At 39.5% G+C, this 18,900-nt stretch overlaps 1 protein-coding gene across 13 annotated transcripts in view; it reads left to right on the top strand.

Annotated features, from left to right (window-relative positions):
- Positions 1 to 14,433: 14,433 nt before the first annotated feature.
- The window catches only part of LMO7 (LIM domain 7), a 188,537-nt gene continuing 184,070 nt past the window's right edge, over positions 14,434 to 18,900 (top strand). For 3 of the 13 annotated variants that reach the window (XM_037010275.2, XM_037010274.2, XM_037010272.2), the window contains exon 1: positions 14,634 to 14,694. In XM_037010275.2, the coding sequence (XP_036866170.2) occupies positions 14,635 to 14,694 (60 nt within the window). In that variant the 5' untranslated portion in view covers position 14,634. Of the gene's footprint in view, positions 14,695 to 18,900 lie in introns of all 13 variants that reach the window. The other 10 variants (XM_037010280.2, XM_037010276.2, XM_037010278.2 and 7 more) reach the window with 9 other exon arrangements.

Genomic DNA, 18,900 nt, shown 5'->3' with positions numbered 1-18,900 from the left:
AATATCTGAATTACAGAGGACAACTGATCCTCCTAGATAATGAAAAGTGCTTAAGAGAATTGGCAATTTAAGGAGTCAGTGATGATCTATGTCAAGAGAACTTGGGAGATAGTCATTTGAAGATAAAGACCTTTTCTTCACCATTTTGTCTTCACTCTGGTACCGTGTTTGGGATATAGTAGAGGCCAGATAATATTTGGTATGTGATTAAACTATACTGTAGTGGGTTGAGATGTGAACAGGTGAAGATACAGATTCACAAAGTACGGACACCCCTTCAAGGCACTTGGTTGAGAAAAGGGTAGAAATGAGGTCACAGCTGGGTGGGGGTGGGTAGGATCAGCAGAGGGCTTTTAAGAGTGGTGTGTGTGTGTGTGTGTGTGTGTGTGTGTGTGTGTGTGGAAAAACACTAGCAGAGATAAGAACATAGGAAGGAAATGGGATGATTGAGGGACCTAAGGTCGGGGTTCGGTATGTATTATTTAGCAGAGCATTTCCAGCTTTAATGAGCAATGAGATCCCAGATCTTGTTAAAATACAGATTCTGATTCAGCCGTTAAGTGTTGGGCCTGAGATTGTGCATTTCTAACAAGTACCTGGGCTGCTGGTCTGAGGTCCCCATTTGAGATTCGAGATCCAGTTAAAGAGGTGAACCTTGGGCAAGAGGAGTAAACAACTCTTCTATTGAACTTGGAGGTCCTGGTTGATGGAACTTTTTAGTAACAATTTCTCAGGAAGTGGCTTTTTTATGAGAATTGCTTCACTAGAAAATATCTGGCTGTAGTAATTTAGCATCTCAGTGTTCTCACAATGCTTGATTAATAGCATAATACTGAGGTTATATGGCATAAAATGGAAGTTTTACAAAAAAAAAAGACATCATTAGGATCCCTAATATCTAAATGCCATTGTTTCATGAGTAGAGCTCAGACTTTGGTGTTGACGTGTCTGATTCTTGGCTGTGACTCTGAATGGTTGGGCAAGCAACACCTAAAGTAAAAGTATCTCGTACATATTTTTTGTGAGAATTATAAATGTAGTACATAAAAGCCAGCACTTGAAAATGGTAGCTATTATCACAATCACCCCAAGTACAGTAAGCTATATTGAACATAATTTCAAAGTTTGCTTCAAAATCATGAGACTCACCTAATTTTCTGAAGCTTTTATTTTTGTCTTTTTAAATGAAGTTACTTTATAAATATTAAATTTAGACTGAACATGAATGGTTATTTTTTAATACAGGAAAAGTAATTCTTTATATTTTTGTAGGAATTTCTGAGAGCAAATCTTAGTTATTAAACTTGTTTTATTTTATTAGATGAGCATTATTTTCTACTACTGAATATAAACCAAAAGAAGTTACATTGCCTTTTGAGAAGAAATTTGTCGGTGTTTTTATTTACATTAACAAAAAGCATTAAAATGTAAGTAATTACAGTAAGTTGGGGAACGATTTGTAGTACCTTGTAATATCTGAAATATACAGAAGTTGTCAGCAAGGTTACAATTTTTTTTTTTAAATAAAGGAAGAGGAAACAGATTAGAGAAGGAACAGATAAGGGCACAACTGAAATTGTGTATGAATCACAATAATCCTTTGAGAAACTGGAATTACTAATTTTTTATTGGAATAAAGTTGATAATATATTGGTTTCAGATGTATAACACAGTGACTTGATAATTATATATGAGATGCTTGTCACATTAAGTTTAGTTACCCCATTATCATACCAAGATACATAGTATTATTGGTTATATTCTCTATGTTGTACTTCCATTCTTATGTTTAACTTATTTACCATTTGCAGTTTATACCTCTTTATCCCCTTCACCTATTTCACTCATCCCTTCACCCACTTCCCTGTGGTAACCAACAGTCTGTTGTCTATATTTGTGCATCTGTTTCTTTTTTGTTTGTTTTGTTTTTCATATTCCACGTTAGAGTGAAATTATATGGTATTTGTCTTTTTCTGCCTGGCTTATTTCACTGAGCATGATACCTTCTAGGTACATCCATGTGTCACAAATGGCAAGAATCCCTTTTTTATGGCTGAGTAATATTCTGTTGTGTATATGTATCACATCTTCTTTATCCATTCACCTATTGATGAGCACTTGGATTGTTTCCATGACATTATTCATCCTTGGTTCAAGCTCATTGTCATGGCCAAGTTTCCCTGGGTGCCCACCACCAATTTTCAGGCTCCCTCTTTTCAACTTCTAATACTACAGAGAAACTCCGATTATATAGAACTGCATTGTCGAAATGGTAGTCACTAGGCACCTGTGACTATTAGGCACTTGATATATTAAGTTTATTTTTATTTCTTACTCGTCTTTAAATTGAGATGCATACAATAAAATGCACAAATCTTAGTGTACAGCTTGATGCATTTTCACATGTGTATAAACTCATGTAAATATCTCCTAAGGTCAAGATATCAGATTTTAAATATCTAAACTTAAGTAAGGAGATGGAATGAACAGATCACATTTGTTTTCATGCACAAGGAAACTGCACATTTCTTTGGTTAACTTGGAAGTGGTTTAACTTTTTTTAAAAGCTCAAAATAGCTGAAGTTAGCAGACATACAATTTAGCAAGGATGATTGGAATTTTGGTCTTTCCTGTAATAATACTATACCAAAGCATACTGCTCATTAGGAAAACATTTTTATATGAACCTTTTACTTTTGGGGGCCAAGAATGCTGTTTTTCTTTTTGATAGCTATGTTTACAGACTCTCAATCACCCTGAACAGTTATTTCAAGATTTCAACTTATTATTGCTATTCATGCTTCATTTATAGCTATTTGAATTTTGATGAGTTTCAGTATGGTGCATGACAAAACAAGGTCAGATAAGTTCAAAATATGGTTATGGTGTAAACATTTTAATTCTTATTACAACTGATATGAAGAAATATTTTTACATTTTTCAGTTGGACTTCCTATGCTGAGAACAGATCTCTGAGCTCTGGAAATTTGGAGACAACTGATCAGTGCCCATGTCTGGGTCTGTGTGAGCTGGCTGTATTTCAGCAAGTCTGTAGCACAGAAGGTAATAGTTCTTTATTTCTATATTGTTGTTTTGGAAGCACTAAGGAATAATATCTCCATCTGGCTTTCTTCAGGAACACAAGTAGATGGAAAAAAGATGAGTAGGAAGTTATGAAATAAAACTGCAATTGAGATAAAATTAATCAATTTTGCAGACTATCCCCATGCATATTTAAACGATCTTTCATCATCAGTAGCTGCAACATTGGAAATATTTAGCTCTTTGCAATTTCATAATCATTGTTAATCTTTTGCATGGGTAAAATATGCTAGGGAGGGGAAGATTTTAAGATAGCATAAGGTGCTAATTTGTAAGGTGTTTTCACATATAAGGTGTTAAGGTCAGAAATGTCAACCAAGCCACTTAAAGCCAGCTTTAGTTAAGGTTTTGGGCCCATTATTATTAAGATCCTGCTGGGCTTTGCTTTGAAAAGTTTTTCTCATTTTTTTTCTAAATCTTGTAATTGTAAGTATTAGCTTCATAATTCATGCTCCTGCTCTAGCCGTGCTTTTAAGAGCTTTAAGAATTATAAGCCCCACGGCTCCTTTCAAAGGGACCAAAGTGGAAATGAATGCTTATGGTGGTGTCATGTTGATTTACACCCACCATCCTTACCTGATATTAGATCTATTTAACTGAAAGGGCGATAGAGGATACTGTCTGATTTTGAAAACTTTAGTTATGCATAAGAAGTGTTTATTTTCTCCCATTGTGTTGGCTGAATATGTCAGGATACCAATTAAAAGCAATCTGAAAATTGATTAACTCCTGCACTTTTGGTTTAGCATATAACAGAGTACTCTGGCCATGAGGGCTTAATGAACAAAGCACCTCTTTGACAAAGAATTTATCTGGCATGAAATATTACTATAAAAATTATTTTGTACAAATTAAAATAAAAGATTAACTTTACACTGCAATTATTTTGCAAATTATATGAAATTTCTACAAGCCACTAGAAGAGCAAAAATAATCTTAAGTGTCTGAAATTTGGATTAAAGTTGAAATATTTGTAGCATTTTATCAGGCTCCTATTTGTGTTTGACTTTTGGGGATAAGCATTTATGTATCTTTGTATGTCTGGTAGCTAGCAGAGTGCCTTGGAAACTCAGTAAATATTTGTTGATTGCTCAATAAATATTTGTTAATAGTTATTTTTCCTTTTTTCCCCCATGTTAATGTTTTAGCTTTATAAGTCATAACTGTTTACACAGACATAAATTGGGGATTAAAAGAAATTCTGGGAGGACTATTCCCATTAAGGTAAAATTTTTCTGTAATTTCTAAGGCAGAACCAGAAAAATCAGCTTCTTTAAATAGTTAAACTGATAGTTTATTATAGGTGTTGTCAAGTAAAATTTTGCTTTTGAAATGATCCAAACCTTGGCTATTACAGTTCAACAATTTAGATTTGTCTTTACAATAGAGATTACTGAAAAAATGAGGTGGTGTAAATTAGGAATAAAACTTAAAAAAATGAAGTGGTAGGTAAGTAACTTTCTTCCAAGCCCATTCCACCACTAGGAGAATAAAGTCAGTTCATAAACACAAATGATACCCAGGTATAACTTAGGTATTCCTAAATCTTTGACCTTTTGGAGTTATTTCTCCTTTAATTTCAAATAGAAGGCTTTGAATGACCATCCCAGACTTCCCCAAATATTTCCATGGATTCTCAAGAGCTTATCTTGTGAGTATATGTATCTCCAGCCATATCTGGTTTAGTTGTTTGCTTCTGCTGAATTCTCAATTTCTCTGTCAGTCTCTCATCTGTGACAAAACAGACCCTTCCCAAGCACCACTTTGCTTCCTGCTGGACATTAACATGCCCTTTAAGTCACCACTAACCTAAAGCTATGTATCCAACTTTACTGAAGGTCTTCATACTTCAGGAGAGAATTAGCATATAGCAATGTCCACCACTACATTAAACCTAGACTTTGAAGATAACAATTTCTGAAATCTAAGGCACAAAAGTTAAACCCTTTGTAGGTACGTCCAGCTTCCTGCCCTACATCAAGGCCCACTCTGCTCTCATTTGAGGAAGAGAACACCCTTTGTAAGTACTTCACAGTGCCAGTCTCCACCCTACTTTAAGAATATTCCACTCATTACCTATAAGAGTTGGCTTCACTCCAGGACTCATAGGACACCCTCAGACACAAAAATACATCTTCCGAAGTCTGAGTTTTGATAGAAATGGTGTGGTGGTTAGTAACTATAACAATATAGGATGGCTGTTTATATGAAAAATGCTGTCTACATTGAGGTTTCTGACCCAGGAAGTAAACATAACATTTCTTAGTCTAACTCTGTCTTTTGATTCCCACTAGGTGCCTTTGGGATAAAACACACACTCACACAAGATCTCCCCAAATTAAACAATTATTCTCAGGTTTTGGACAGTCTAAGTCCATATTAAGGTGGACAAGCATGTCTCTGATGCCAGTATCACTTGCAGAGACATTTTCCTAACCACAATAAGTGGCCTTTTACATTTTACTCAGCAAAGTTCCAGGCCTTCCCCCCACCTTCCCATATTCTTTTGGTTATTTAGACCATGCCCAGAGGCCTGTCTCTGCAAAATAAAAATGGAGCCCATTATAATCTTCCAGTAACAGAGCCACATAGCTCTAATTACTACCATTAACTGTTCAAAGATCCAGCAGAAGATACATGTGTGTAAAATGTGTGTGTGTGTGTGTGTGTGTGTGAGGTTTTGATCCAAATCAAAGTCTTAGGCAGGGCTTCCCCCTAATTAATTGTCTCAGCAAGCAGAAATGGAGCAGTAGATGGAGGTCTTCGCTCTCGGTCCTGAGATGCCCCAATGTCATGTATTTTTTTTTTAGTTATTCAGTTACACAAGATAGAAATCATTTGACCTGACTGGTCTATTTCTGTCCACAGGAAACAAAGGAATTTATTGTATAGTCATGGATGGAGTATTCTTCCCCCAAGAACTCCTGGGAGACTGATGGTTTACTTCAGAGACCATCTGGTTTTGTTCATGATCCTTGCGAACATTCTAAACTGATTCCCACATTCAAAGAGACCCCTTTACCTCATTTCATACAGAACCTTCTGATTGAGCTGGGTCCAAGGCTGGCCTCTACTGTGATTATTTCCAACCCTTGAGGGGGCACCAAGCCTGTCTCTGCAAACACTGAGATTCCATGGCCATGCTGGAACTCTGAAGAGCAGCAAGGGCTTCTTCTGACAGCAGTTTGTAAGGTTCCTTCGCACTGCACAAAGGCGTGAGTGAGGTGCGGTAGAGATCACTGCGGCCTCCCAGCCAAGGCCCAGACTAGCACTAGCGACCAACCTAGCGGCACAGCTCGGGGGTTTCCCAGACCAGTCCATTTTGTAGTTCTTGAATCCTTTCCTTCTGAATCCTATCCTTTTGAAGCTGATACATTATCAATAACCACCCAGTATTCAGGAACAGAAACAATGAAGGGATTATTAAAAATATTAGTTTGATCTTTGAAAAGCTTTCTATAATGGATGAGCTGTTTCTTCTCTAGGTCCAATTTCAAAATGTAAACAAAATGGTTATTACAATTCTAAAGTATTAATAATACAGTAAATGCTTCATTAAAGTTTTTCCCTGCCTTTTTAGCAGGACAGTTTGGACAGACAGTAAGGCTGTTCTTTGCAAGTAAATTGACTGAAAGGTCAGGTAGAACTTCTGTACCAAAACATAAAAACACAAATCAAAATAAAAATCTTTTGAAGAAATTTGGACTTGACTATTTTTATCTTTGATTGTTGTTACTAAAAATAGCCTTTTAGGGAAAATACAGTTTATTTTCCTTGTTTCACTGTGCTTCAGGAAGAAAGGCTTAGTAAACACATATTCTCTCCTACTTTCCCAGAAACCCCAATAGTTTATTTTAAAGCTAATTCTAGGGTAAGTCCTTTTGATCTCACTCTTATCACTTACAGAATTATAGTGTGGTTTTTCAAGTCTGCTAGAATGCAGGACTTTAACAACAATAAAAAGCCTTAGATTTTATGTCAATAATTTGAGTTCCATGATAAAAAACTCTCCTACATGTTTGAAAAAAAAAAATCCAAAACCTTCAGATCTTTACAGTAGGAAGAAAATAACCATCTGCTCTTCAAATTATGGGTTTGGTACCATGTTTTGAAAGGTACTGAGTTGATCTCTGAATGAGATGTCTGTGCACACAGGGGGAATGTCGATAAGAAACAAGGACTTCTCATCTGTCTCTTCTCAGTTAACCATCCAACAGGACCCCTGCCTTCATCCCCTGGGCAAAGCCTTCATCATCATCTTTAGGCTGTCTTGACAACTTCCAAAGGTTTGTCTGGCTTTTGGGAGAGTGATAAAATAGGATTCACCTTGTTTTTCACCCCTTCTATTTCCTAGTACATCTACTTTCCCCCCCTCATATCTTCATTTCTTAGTCATTATTGGTAACATTTTTCTCTTCCTGTTTCTCTCTGGCTTCCATTTCCAAATGTAGAATTGAACCTTCCTGTCTGAATATTATTATGTAAGTACTGACAACATCATAATCCTCTAATTACTAACACTGCAGGGTATATTTTTTTTGTAGGTATAGATGGGATCATTAGGACTTTATATATGTATATTCTTTTTTTGTTTATATGAGCTTTATTTTTCCAGTTGTATTGAGATATAACTGATACACAACATGTTTAATGTGTATAAGGTGATAATTTGACACACATATAATTTTGATATGATTACCACCATAAAGTTCTTTACATCTCCATTGCCTCACATAATTATCATTTTTTCTTTTTATTGTTAATACCTTAAGATTTACTTTGCTGGTAACTTTCAAGTGTATAAGATAGTATTATTAACTATAGTCACCATACTGTACATTAGAACCTCAGACCTTATTCATCTTATGCCTGGAAGTCTGTAACCTTTGACCAGCATCTGCCTATTCCCCTACCATCCTTCTCACCCCTAAGCCCTGTACAGCTGCCATCCTACTCTATTTCTATCAATTTGGCTTCTTTAGATTCCCCGTATACGGAAGAACATCCAGTATTTGCCTTTCTCTGATTTATTTCAATTGGCATAATGTCCTCAAGGTCCATCCAATGTTGTCCCCAAAGGCAGGATTTTCTTCTCTTTTATGAAGAATAATATTCCATTGTGTGTATGTGTGTATATGTGTGTGTGTATATGCATCACATCTTCTTTATCCATTGAACTGTCAATGGACATTTAGTTTGTTTTCATGTCTTGGCTACTGTGAATAATGCTATAATGAACATGGGCTTGCAGGTAACTATCAACATAGTGATTTTGTTTCTTTCAGAAAGGAAGTGAAATTGCTGGATCAATGGCAGTTGGATTTTTAATTTTTTGAGGAACCTCCATACTGTTTTCCAGTTTAAATTCCTACCAGCGGTGCACAAGGGTTCACTTTTCACCATATCCTCACCAAATATTTTATCTCATCGTTTTGATTATAGCCAGTCTTTATTGGTATGAGGTGATATCTCACTGTGGTTTTCATGTGTATTCCCTTATGATTAGTGATGTTGAGCATCTTTTCCGTACCTGTTAGTCATTGTATGTCTTCTTTAGAAAATGTATATTCAGGTTCTCTGCCCATTTTATAATCAGGGTTTTTTTCCACTGAGTTATATGAATTCTTAATATATTTTGGATATTAACTCCTTATAGATGGTTTGTAAATGTTTTCTCTCATTCTGTAGGCTGCCTTTTCATTTTGTTATTTCTTTTGCCGTGCAGAAGCTTTTTAGTTTGATGAGGTTCCACTTGTGTACTTTTGCTTTTGTTGCTTATGATTTTGTGTCATATCCAAAAAATCATTGCCAAGACCAATGAGCTTTTTCCCTGTGTTTTCTTCTGGGAGTTTTACAGTTTCAGGTATTACAGTTAATCCAATTCAGTTTACATATTATAAGTGGTATAAAAAATAGGAGTCCAAATTCATTCTTTTGCATGTAAATATCCAGTTTTTCTAATGCTACTTACTGCAGAGACTATTCTTTCCCAGTGAATATTTTTGGTTCCCTCATCAAATATTAGTTGACCACATAAACACGGGTTTATTTCTAGGTTCTTCATTCTCTTCCATTGATCTATGTGTCTGTTTTTATGCCAGTACCATACCATTTTGAATGCTATAGCTTTCTAATAAAGTTTTAATCAAGAAGTGTGATGCCTCCAGCTTTGTTCTTTCTCAGGATTGCTTTGGCTATTCATAGCTCCACACAAAGTTTTGTATATTTTGTGGTTCCATACAAAGTTTAGGATTGTTTTTTCTATTTCTGTGAAAAATGTCATTGAAATCTTGATAGGGATTGCATTGAATCTACAGATGGCTTTGGGTAGTAAGAACAACTTAAATTTTTTAATTAATCCTTCCCATTCATGAATATACATATCTTTCTACTTTGCATCTTCTTCAGTGTCTTGTAATTTTCCATGTACAGATCTTTCATATTGGTTAAATTTATTATTTAGGTATTCTATTGTTTTTGATATGATAAATAGGATTTTCTTTTCTTTCTCAGATAATTTGCTGTTAGTACATAGAAATACAACTGATTTGTGTATATTGATTTTGTATGCTGCTGTAATTTTACTAAAATCTTATTAGTTCTAAGGTTTTTGGTAGAGTCTTTAGAATTTTCTCTATATAAGATCATATCATCTGCAAACAATTTTCATTGTATCTAATATACTTTTTTATCTGTCTTCTAGGAGTGATTCTTTCTATTAATGGTATTATGTAAGTACAAGAAATATACATATAATCTGGATGTTGACTACCTTTGAAAATCTAAGGGCTGATACTTTTCTGAATCATAACTTAGCACAGTGCAAAATTCAGTTCTTTTATTAGAACAGTCCCCAGTGTACTTGTGTCTTCCTGCAGTTCTTTCCAGCCATCATGCCCCTTTTCCCTTATAATCTTTGCCCCAGGCATTATTCAGCCCAGTTGTCTCTCTGCCTTCTTCCTTTTAATATAGAACAGCCTTTTTCTCCAGCTCACCCTAACTACTGTCTACTTTTCCCAAGCACTTCCTTCAAGACATTTAGACCTGAGTTATACTTGTACTGTAGTCTAACTAACAAAGCCTGCCTCTCCCTGCAGAGCAGTGATTCTCAAGTTGGGGGCTGGTGGGGTGACTTGGCCCCCAGGGACATTTTGCGACGTTTAGAGACATTCTTGGTTGTTGCATCTACAAGGGTGTTGCTAATATGTAGTGGTTGGAGGCCAGGGATGCTGCTAAATCCTACAAGGCACACACAATCCCCCATAATAAAGAATTATTTGGCCCAAATTGTTAATAGTACTTCTATTCAGAAACTCTGCTATAAAGAAATTTATTAGCTGCAATAATCAATGGTATTTTCTTAGCTGCTACTATCAGTATTCTATTACTTCTGTGCATGAAGAATTATGTTTTATACCCACACACAGTGCCATGCGTAAACAATTGTTGAACACCAGGTATGTATCAGGCACTGAGCATGGCACTCCCAAGTTGCTCATGGTTCAATGAGAAAAACAGACAATACCTCATGAAAGGAGCCCTGGTTACATAAAGAGATCTCACCTAACCCAGGGTCATCTGCAAAGCTGTTTTGAAGGATTCTGACAAGGAAGAGGTCTGAACTTAGCCTCTTCAAGGAACAAGAATAAACAGGAGAAAGCCAGCCAAAGAGAGGGGGAGAAGCATGTCTCTCACAAAGGGAAAAACATAGGTCAAGACGCGGTTACAGAGGTGGGCAAGAGCAAGTCCTGACGGATCCCACAGCATGTGCTGCTCAACATCAGACGGTCCTTAAACCAACTGCAGTCTTTGAAGGAGGTATTATTGGGGAGGATCTGTTGGTAGCATAATAAGATTTACACTTTAGGAAGTTCATATGATTTCTGGAATCTAGCTGACAGCTAATGAGGGTCTGGCCTAAGGTGGTGGAGACTGGGATGGATAAAGGCCAACTGGAGGGATTAGAAGATAGAATGGATAGGACTGGGAATGCAGGGGATACGGGGTTGAAAGACAAGAAATCCAGCACGACTCACAAGTTTTAGGCATGGCATTTACTAAGTCAGGGAAGGCAGGAGGAGGCTGAAGTTTGTGGGACAAGATAGAAAAGTATTTGGACATGTCTTTGTGTCAAACAAATTTTCTCATTGACAAAAGTAATATAGATGTCTCTAGTAAAAAACTTTAAAAAAAGAGGGAAGTACAAAATCTCCATTCGGAAATAGCCAGCATCAAAATTTGGGTGGAGTTTTACCCAATTTGCTCTCTGTGAAAAAATTATTCATTTAAGAAATGTAATCACAAATTAGGGTACTTTATACATTTTTTCCCATTTTGCTATATATTTTTAAATATCTCCTTGTGTTACTGAATGTCCTTTTACATTTTGAATAACTGCAAAATATCTTACTCTATGGTAGAAATATAATTTTGTCCACCATTGCTGTTTTCAGAGGTTTAGATTGCTTTGGGATTCTCATTTTTAACAAATCACACCTTCCTGCCATCACAGTTTTAGTTCTCCAGATGCTGTCAGAAATGGCTTTTGAAGTGCAAGATATTTATTAGGGATTGGCGCCTGTGAAAGGGAAGAAGCAGGAATGAGCAAGGGAGAAGTTCAATTGTGACAAGGCCCCAAGGTTCAACAGGTCCCATTTCTATGCAAAGGGCCCATCAGAGGTGTTCCACGATGGGTGGAAAAGACTGGGCTTTCCTACCCTCAAGTCACTCAATTACCAGATGAGAGCTCCTCTGGGAGGACTGTGACCTCAAGGGAGGCTGCGCTTTTCAGCTGAGGCCGACCTCAAAGGCGCTGACAGTTGGAGGCTCTGCTGACTATGCTTCTCCTCTAAAGGGCTGTTTGGCTACTGCATCTCTGTCCACTGCATATGCTCATTTTGTGCATATATCTTTGCTCATATTCTTAGGATAAATTACAGAAGTAGAACTGCTGCACTAGAGAATGGGCACTTAAAAAACTTTCAATATTTATTACCTAATTACCTTCAAGAAAGAGTGTACCACTTTCTCCCACCAATAATAGGTGATTTCATCCCTTAAGTATAAGAACATGACAATTGTAACTGTTTTTAGATATTGAAAAATACCTCAAATTCTTTTGAAACAAATATTTTTGATGTTTTATTGTTGTGCATTTAACTTTAAACTCCTAAGGCAGGTTATTTTCCCTATAGAGCTGTACAAATATTTCCAGATGGAAAAAAAACACTTTTATGACTAATAGTAGGAGGTAGAGAATTGGATTTGGCTCTTCTGAGTTGCAAATTTGCAACATTAAAGAGAAAGGGCTGGGACCTGAGCTGACTTGAAACAGAATTTGCAATAGATGACAGACCTTCCCATGTGAGTATTTGGCAAGTAAATGAAATTACCATTTATTAGGAGAAATCCCTATCAGACGCACTACTGTTAGACAGACTAATGGGAAATAATAATCACTTATTAAGTACCTACTCCATGCCAAGCAATATCCTGGGCTTTTACATACACCATATTTAATTTTCACAACATCCCTTTGAAGTAGATGTTATCACCGCATTTTTCAGATGAGGGAATTGAAACTCAGGGAGTTTGGTAACTTGGTAACCATAGTCATTCAGATTACCAAGCCTATGCACTTCTTACCATCCTGGGCTGCTGCCCCAAAAACTGTAAGTCAAGGTACATAGCATAGTTTTGGACAGTATAGTACAGTTAATTATTAACAGGTTTGAACTGTGAGGGTCCACTTATACATGAAGTTTTTCAATAAATATATTGAAAAATTCTTCAGAGATCTGTGACAGTGTGAAAAAACATTTTTTTTCCTCCAGCTTACTTTAAGAATACAGTATACAACATATATAACATACAAAATATGTTAATCAACTGTTACCAGTAAGTCTTGTGGTCAACCGTAGGCTATTAGTAGTTAAGTTTTGGGGGAGTCAAAAGTTACAGGCCAGTTTTTTACTTTGAGGGGTTGGGTTGTCCCTAACTCCACCATGCCTCTTGTTCAACAGTCAACTGTAAATTGTTACTAGGTAATTATTCTTAGCTTTAGTTAGATGTGCATTGTAATATTTAGGGATGAAATAAATATTTTCAGCAGAAAAGGTGATGAAACAAGGAATGCAAAATTGTTAAACATTGACGCTAGGTGTTAGCTATTCATTATCGAAGTCTCTGTTCAATGCTTGACGTCGTTTCTCATCCTAAAGAGTAAATAAGCAACCGGAAAATAAGTATTGCTTCCTTTACAGGAGTATGAACCGATCTTTATCAAAGTCGAGCGGTGATGCGGTCAAAGTGTGGCCTGAACAGGGCTGGACAGACGAGCAGGTTCCGAAGATCTGACTTTTGTGAAAAGAACCAAGGTAAGCCACCCCTTGAGCCTCGAACCCTCCAGTCCTGCGCACCGACTCAGGGGCGCTGCGGATACTGAATAACCTGTCACTTTGCTGCCCTGTGAATGTACCCAAACCACGAAAGGTAGGGGGATGACCCTCAGGCTGAAGGCGGGAGAAATGCAGGGTTCCCCTCCGCCAACCCTTTGTGGAGACACCGGGACCTTCCACCTCGCTCACCTGGAAGCGGGGCGGAGCGGGGCCGCCCTGGCTGGGGGAAATGGGCGGCTCGGGCCAAGGCCATTACCCTCACCTGCCGCCAGGAGGGCCCGGCGGCTGCCAGGGACGGAGAACTTGGGGTGGGGACGGCCGCGCACCGGGCGGCGGGGTCTGCGCGCCGCGGGACAGCGGGCTCGGCGGAGCGGGAGCCGCGCGCCGCAGGGCGCGGGGGCAGGTGAGGGCTGCGGGCCGGGCGGCCGGGCGACGGCGCGTCCCGGCGGGCCGCGCTGCTCCGCGGGGGAAGTTTCTTGGCCCGGAAAGGTGCAATTGTGCGCTGCTATTCCTGGTATGTCAGGCGGGCCGGGCGGCGGCGAGCCGAGGGGGCGCCGCTTCCCGGGGCCCCGGGAAAGGGAAGGGGGCCCGGCGGGCGGAGGCGGGAAGGATGAGGACGCGGGGCGCATCCCCTGGGGCGGAGCCGCGGGCCGGGCGGGCGGCGCGGGAGCCGGAGCGCGGCCCGGGCCCCAGCCTCCCGGCGGACGGTGGCAACCCCCGGCCCAGACAGTCTGACCACAAAGGCGGCTGCGGCCGGGAGCCCCGGGGCCGCAGGGGGGCGGACGGAAGCGGGAGGAGGCGGCCGGGGGCGGGGCGGGGCGATTCCGGGGAGGCGGTGGCCGCGGTGCGGCTGTGTGAAGCGCGCACAGTCGTGGGGCTGGTTCGCACGCCGCCTCCCGCGCCCTGCCCGCCTGCCCGGGTTCTGGCGCACCTGGGGTCGGTTTCGGAAGTTTAGAGTGAGCCACGTCTTCACGCCCTTGAGGGATCGAAACTTTCCCAGCCCGCAGAGGGCAACAAAGGGCGGGCGCACCGGCGTCTCGCAGCCGGATCAGAGGCGCGGCGGCGGGGCGGGACCCCCGGTTCCTTCGCGCACCCACCGCTTCTCTCTCCCGCTCTGACCTTAGTCCTGGAAGGGATGCAGGAGGCCGGGGCTGACTGCGCTGTAGCCTTCGCCGAGGCCCAGAGATGGGTGGAGGTGAGTGTCTTTACTCCTTTCCGCACAAGTTTGTGGCCTCGGGGTTGGCCTCGCCACGGCGCGCTTCCAGGCTTCTCCCGGGACCTTCGAGGCCGCGGGTTGGTTTGCGTCGGCTTCTAGGGCTTCTATCTTGTACAGCCCCCCTAAGCTTAGTGCTGTCCTTCCACTGCCATCTAGCTGGCTGCCCCAGAGCTCCTGTGCCAGGAAGAGTCGAGCGCTCTCCCCCATCACCCCCCCGGGTTCGGGGACCACACATCCTGTGGACCAGTCACCGGGACGCCCTGGACGTCTCTCTGCCGGGCATAGCCGGCCCTGGGAACTCGGGGAGGCCAGCAGCGGGGATCCCCGACACGTACCTGCACGGGCAGTGTATTGTGTGTGCGTTGCATGGCGGGGCGGGTGGAGGTGGTTAGACGCTTAAGACGCTTCTGGGCAGATGCAGCATCCGGAGCCCGGGGGTGGGTGTCCGGGCTTGTACATATTCAAAGGCGGCATTGAGGAGACAGATGTCCCGGGATCACTCACTGAAGAGTTGTTAGGTTCCCAGCTGGGCCTCAGGGGCCAGACCTCCATTCCTGTCTTTACCATTGAAAAGGAGATGGTCTCCTGGAGGTTTCTTCGTGAACGCCTTAGGGTTAGGGATTATTTTTAGAAGGTTAACATCAGGACTTCTAGCCGTTATTCGACCTAATGAAAAAGATAACTTTTAAAATTATGGTAAAGAAGTCCTTGGAACAGATGTGAATCGGGAACAACCTTGTTAGGAAATTGTTGCCTCCTCCAGCATTGTCGTCACGGAAAGGTTGGTTATTGGTACCACGTGCTGCCTTATTCAACGTATTTAAAAATTCAGATTACGTTTAAAGATTATGCAGTGGGGAAGGCAACATATTCAAGAGTCTCAAAACAAACATTGCTTAAATTAATTGATTTGTCCTTAAAGAAATAACTGTATATATGTGGAAAAAGTAAAAAGAATAAACTTTCAGTGTTAACATTTCTTACACTAAATAAAGGAATGTGAAATATGAGTAGAATTTCCCACTAAACAGTGGTGGTGGGGTCTAAGAAATTGGTTTTGGTGTCCTTTTTAGACTGAAATGAGCTGGTCTCAAGGTGACTTAGCCAGGTGCAAAGGGAGGGCATAGGGAGGTTAGAAGAAAAAACAATGTATTTTGAATTGAAATGAGAGTGGAAAAATTCCAGCAATGTTGTTTAGAGAAATAAACTTCCTTCTTTCATAAACTTTGAGAAGTCAAGGTTTCCAGAGGTAATTTTCCATTAGCAACGTTTGTTCTCCATAATTATGGAAAAGAAGTTAAACCTGCCTTTTTGTGTTTGTTGGGGATGGAAGGAGGGGGAAGGGAAAAAATATGGGGACTTTTTTTTTGTCATATATGACTCCAATGTGGAGGTTGTATCATACATTTCCTGTATTTGCTTCAGGAAAAAATCTATGAATATGAATGATTTCACACTTTTTTTTTAGTTGACAGGTCTTTGAAATCTAAAATCACTTGTTGTAGCTTCCTCATAATTCTGTAGGATTTCTGTGAGAAATTTGTATGTAATAAACGGGGGAAGTGTGTCTGAGAAAGATATCATAGCGCATGGTAAATGTGCTCATATTCCCACCCCCCATCCTGTCCCATCTAAAAGTGATTTTCATAAATGATTTGGCAATGTTGTAAAGTGTTTTGCTCATCTTTAGTAGTGAGCCAAATCTTTCTAAAGGCTTTACCATATCATTTTAGTATACTAATAATATAATCATATCAATTCCATCAGTTATATATAACCATATTGAATTGATGCTAATTTGCATTTTCACATATAATTTTGATAGGCTCTGGGTATTTGAAATGACAGCAATGTGTTCACTGTTAGGTTTATTTTATTCCTCCAGTTACTGCCCAATTTTATCTGTCTCCTTAGCTTTGCCTTTACAACCAAAGCACATATTTTAAAATACTGTTCTTCCCAAAAGAAACAGGATGAATGACTCTCTCATTGCCACAATCTCTTAACTTTGAGAACCCCTAATTCAAAGATAAAATATTGATTCCGAAGTATATATATATATATATATTTTTTGAGAGGGCATCTCTCATATTTATTGATCAAATGGTTGTTAACAACAATAAAATTCAGTAAGGGGGGGTCAACGCTCAATGTACAATCATTAATCCATCTCAAGCCTAATTCTCGTCAGTCTCCAATTTTCTGAAGCATGACGAACAAGTTCTTACATGGTGAACGAATTCTTACATAGTGAAAAAATTCTTACATGGTGAACAGTACAAGGGCATTCATCACAGAAACTTTCAGTTTTGATCATGCAATATGACCTATAAACAATCAGGTCAAATATGAATATTCGTTTGATTTTTGTACTTGATTTATATGTTGATCCCACATTTCTCCTATTATTATTATTATTTTTATTTTTAATAAAATGCTGAAGTGGTAGGTAGATGCAAGATAAAGGTAGAAAACATAGTTTAGTGCTGTAAGAAGGCAAATGTAGATGATCAGATGATCAGGTGTGTGCCTATGGACTAAGTATTAATCCAGGCTAGACAAGGGCAGCAAGACATCCACGGATGCAGAAGATTTCTCTCAAAGCAGGGGGGGTGAGGTTCTGAGCCTCACCTCTGTTGATCCCCAAATTCTCACCTGATGGCCCCCCTGCGACTGTGCCTGTCTTAGGTTGTTCCTCCCTTGAGGAATCTTACCCGTCTCTGGCTAACCAGTCATCTTCCGGGGCCATACAGGGAAATGTAAAGTTGGTAAGTGAGAGAGAAGCCATATTGTTTGCAAAGGTTAGCTTTTTACTTCTTTGCAGATTTATGCCCTGTGGCTTCTATGCCCAGCACTTGTCTCGAGGTATCTTTACCACCTGGAGGAATTATGATACTCGGTAAATTCGATATGAGGCACGAATTCTATTTAAGGGTTGTAATTAGGAATCCAAAGTATATTTTGTAAAATATTTTGGAAAGCTAGGAAGATTATACTGTAAATCTTTTTCCTGCTGCTAATATTCTTGCTCCATGTTCCCTATCATTAATTTTCTCTACATATATTGAAGTGTGAGTCATTTATATATATACATATATGTACACACATACACATATATAAACATACATGTATTATATAATATTATACTCTGCTATCCGACTTTTAGCTGTAACTTTGACTAGCCCAAGGTCAAGAAACTCCAATAATGTCGTAAAACTTAAATGATGGTCAGTGACCATGCCAGTATGTCCTTGTCATTTCCATTTTCCTTCTGTGATTTTGAATAGCTAATATATTATTCCCACAACCGAAGTTAAAGTTTTATTCATTTTATTTTTAGAGTAGGAAGAAAAAGGGTGAGGTGAGGGCTAGTTAGTGGTTGTTATTCTGCCAATTATCAGGATTTTATGGCTCCTTTTACTTACTTCAAATTGTACTTAGATACTTACAAGTATGTATACACTACCTTCTGGTTACTTTAATATTTCAATTCAAAGCAAATGTAGGAATGTAGCCCTGTAAGGTCATTCAGCATAATGATACTGGATTATTTTCTGGTTGGAAATGTTGTTTGGGATATTAATAATGTAGCAGAGCTGTTTTATGATTAAATGCTGGTTTAAAACTGAGTAATGCAATAGCTTGAAGGCAAAGGTGAAGAGGAAGCTTGATTCTAGCAAGATCATGAAGTGGGTGATGAAAATACGCTGCCCAGACCCTCTAATTCTAGTTCGTTTCTGTAGCACCTTCTAATTTTCTGTGCCTAATAATTGTTTCTCTCTCTCTGTTTTGGGTAATTGAAAAGCCTTGTAGTAAACACACAAAATACCAACTATACTGAAAACTGGGTATGGCACCCTTTGTATTGGTTGGCCACCAGTTTCCAGTCTGAGTTAATATTGTTATCTAGATTGAGGTTAAAATGCAATAGTAATTTCTATGGGTGAAGCAGAGCAGGCTAACTTAATTCACCACCTTCCCTCTCACCTGTGCTTCCTGCTATCTCTGGCTTCAGTTTTTTCAGTATATCACTAACACCCTATAGAAGGACTTGAGGATGCCAGCTTGAGCTCATTGCCAAGCCCAGCACCAAAATAGGAGTCCTTCCACAGTCACTTTCCAATTGGTCTGTTTCCTCACTTGCTCCAAGTTCTTTCTAAGTGGTTTCCCTGTCTCTGTGGTCTG

This window comes from Manis javanica, chromosome 9, assembly GCF_040802235.1.
Source record: "Manis javanica isolate MJ-LG chromosome 9, MJ_LKY, whole genome shotgun sequence".
NCBI classification, from domain to species: domain Eukaryota; kingdom Metazoa; phylum Chordata; class Mammalia; order Pholidota; family Manidae; genus Manis; species Manis javanica.
This window is presented reverse-complemented; position numbering and strand designations above follow the sequence as displayed.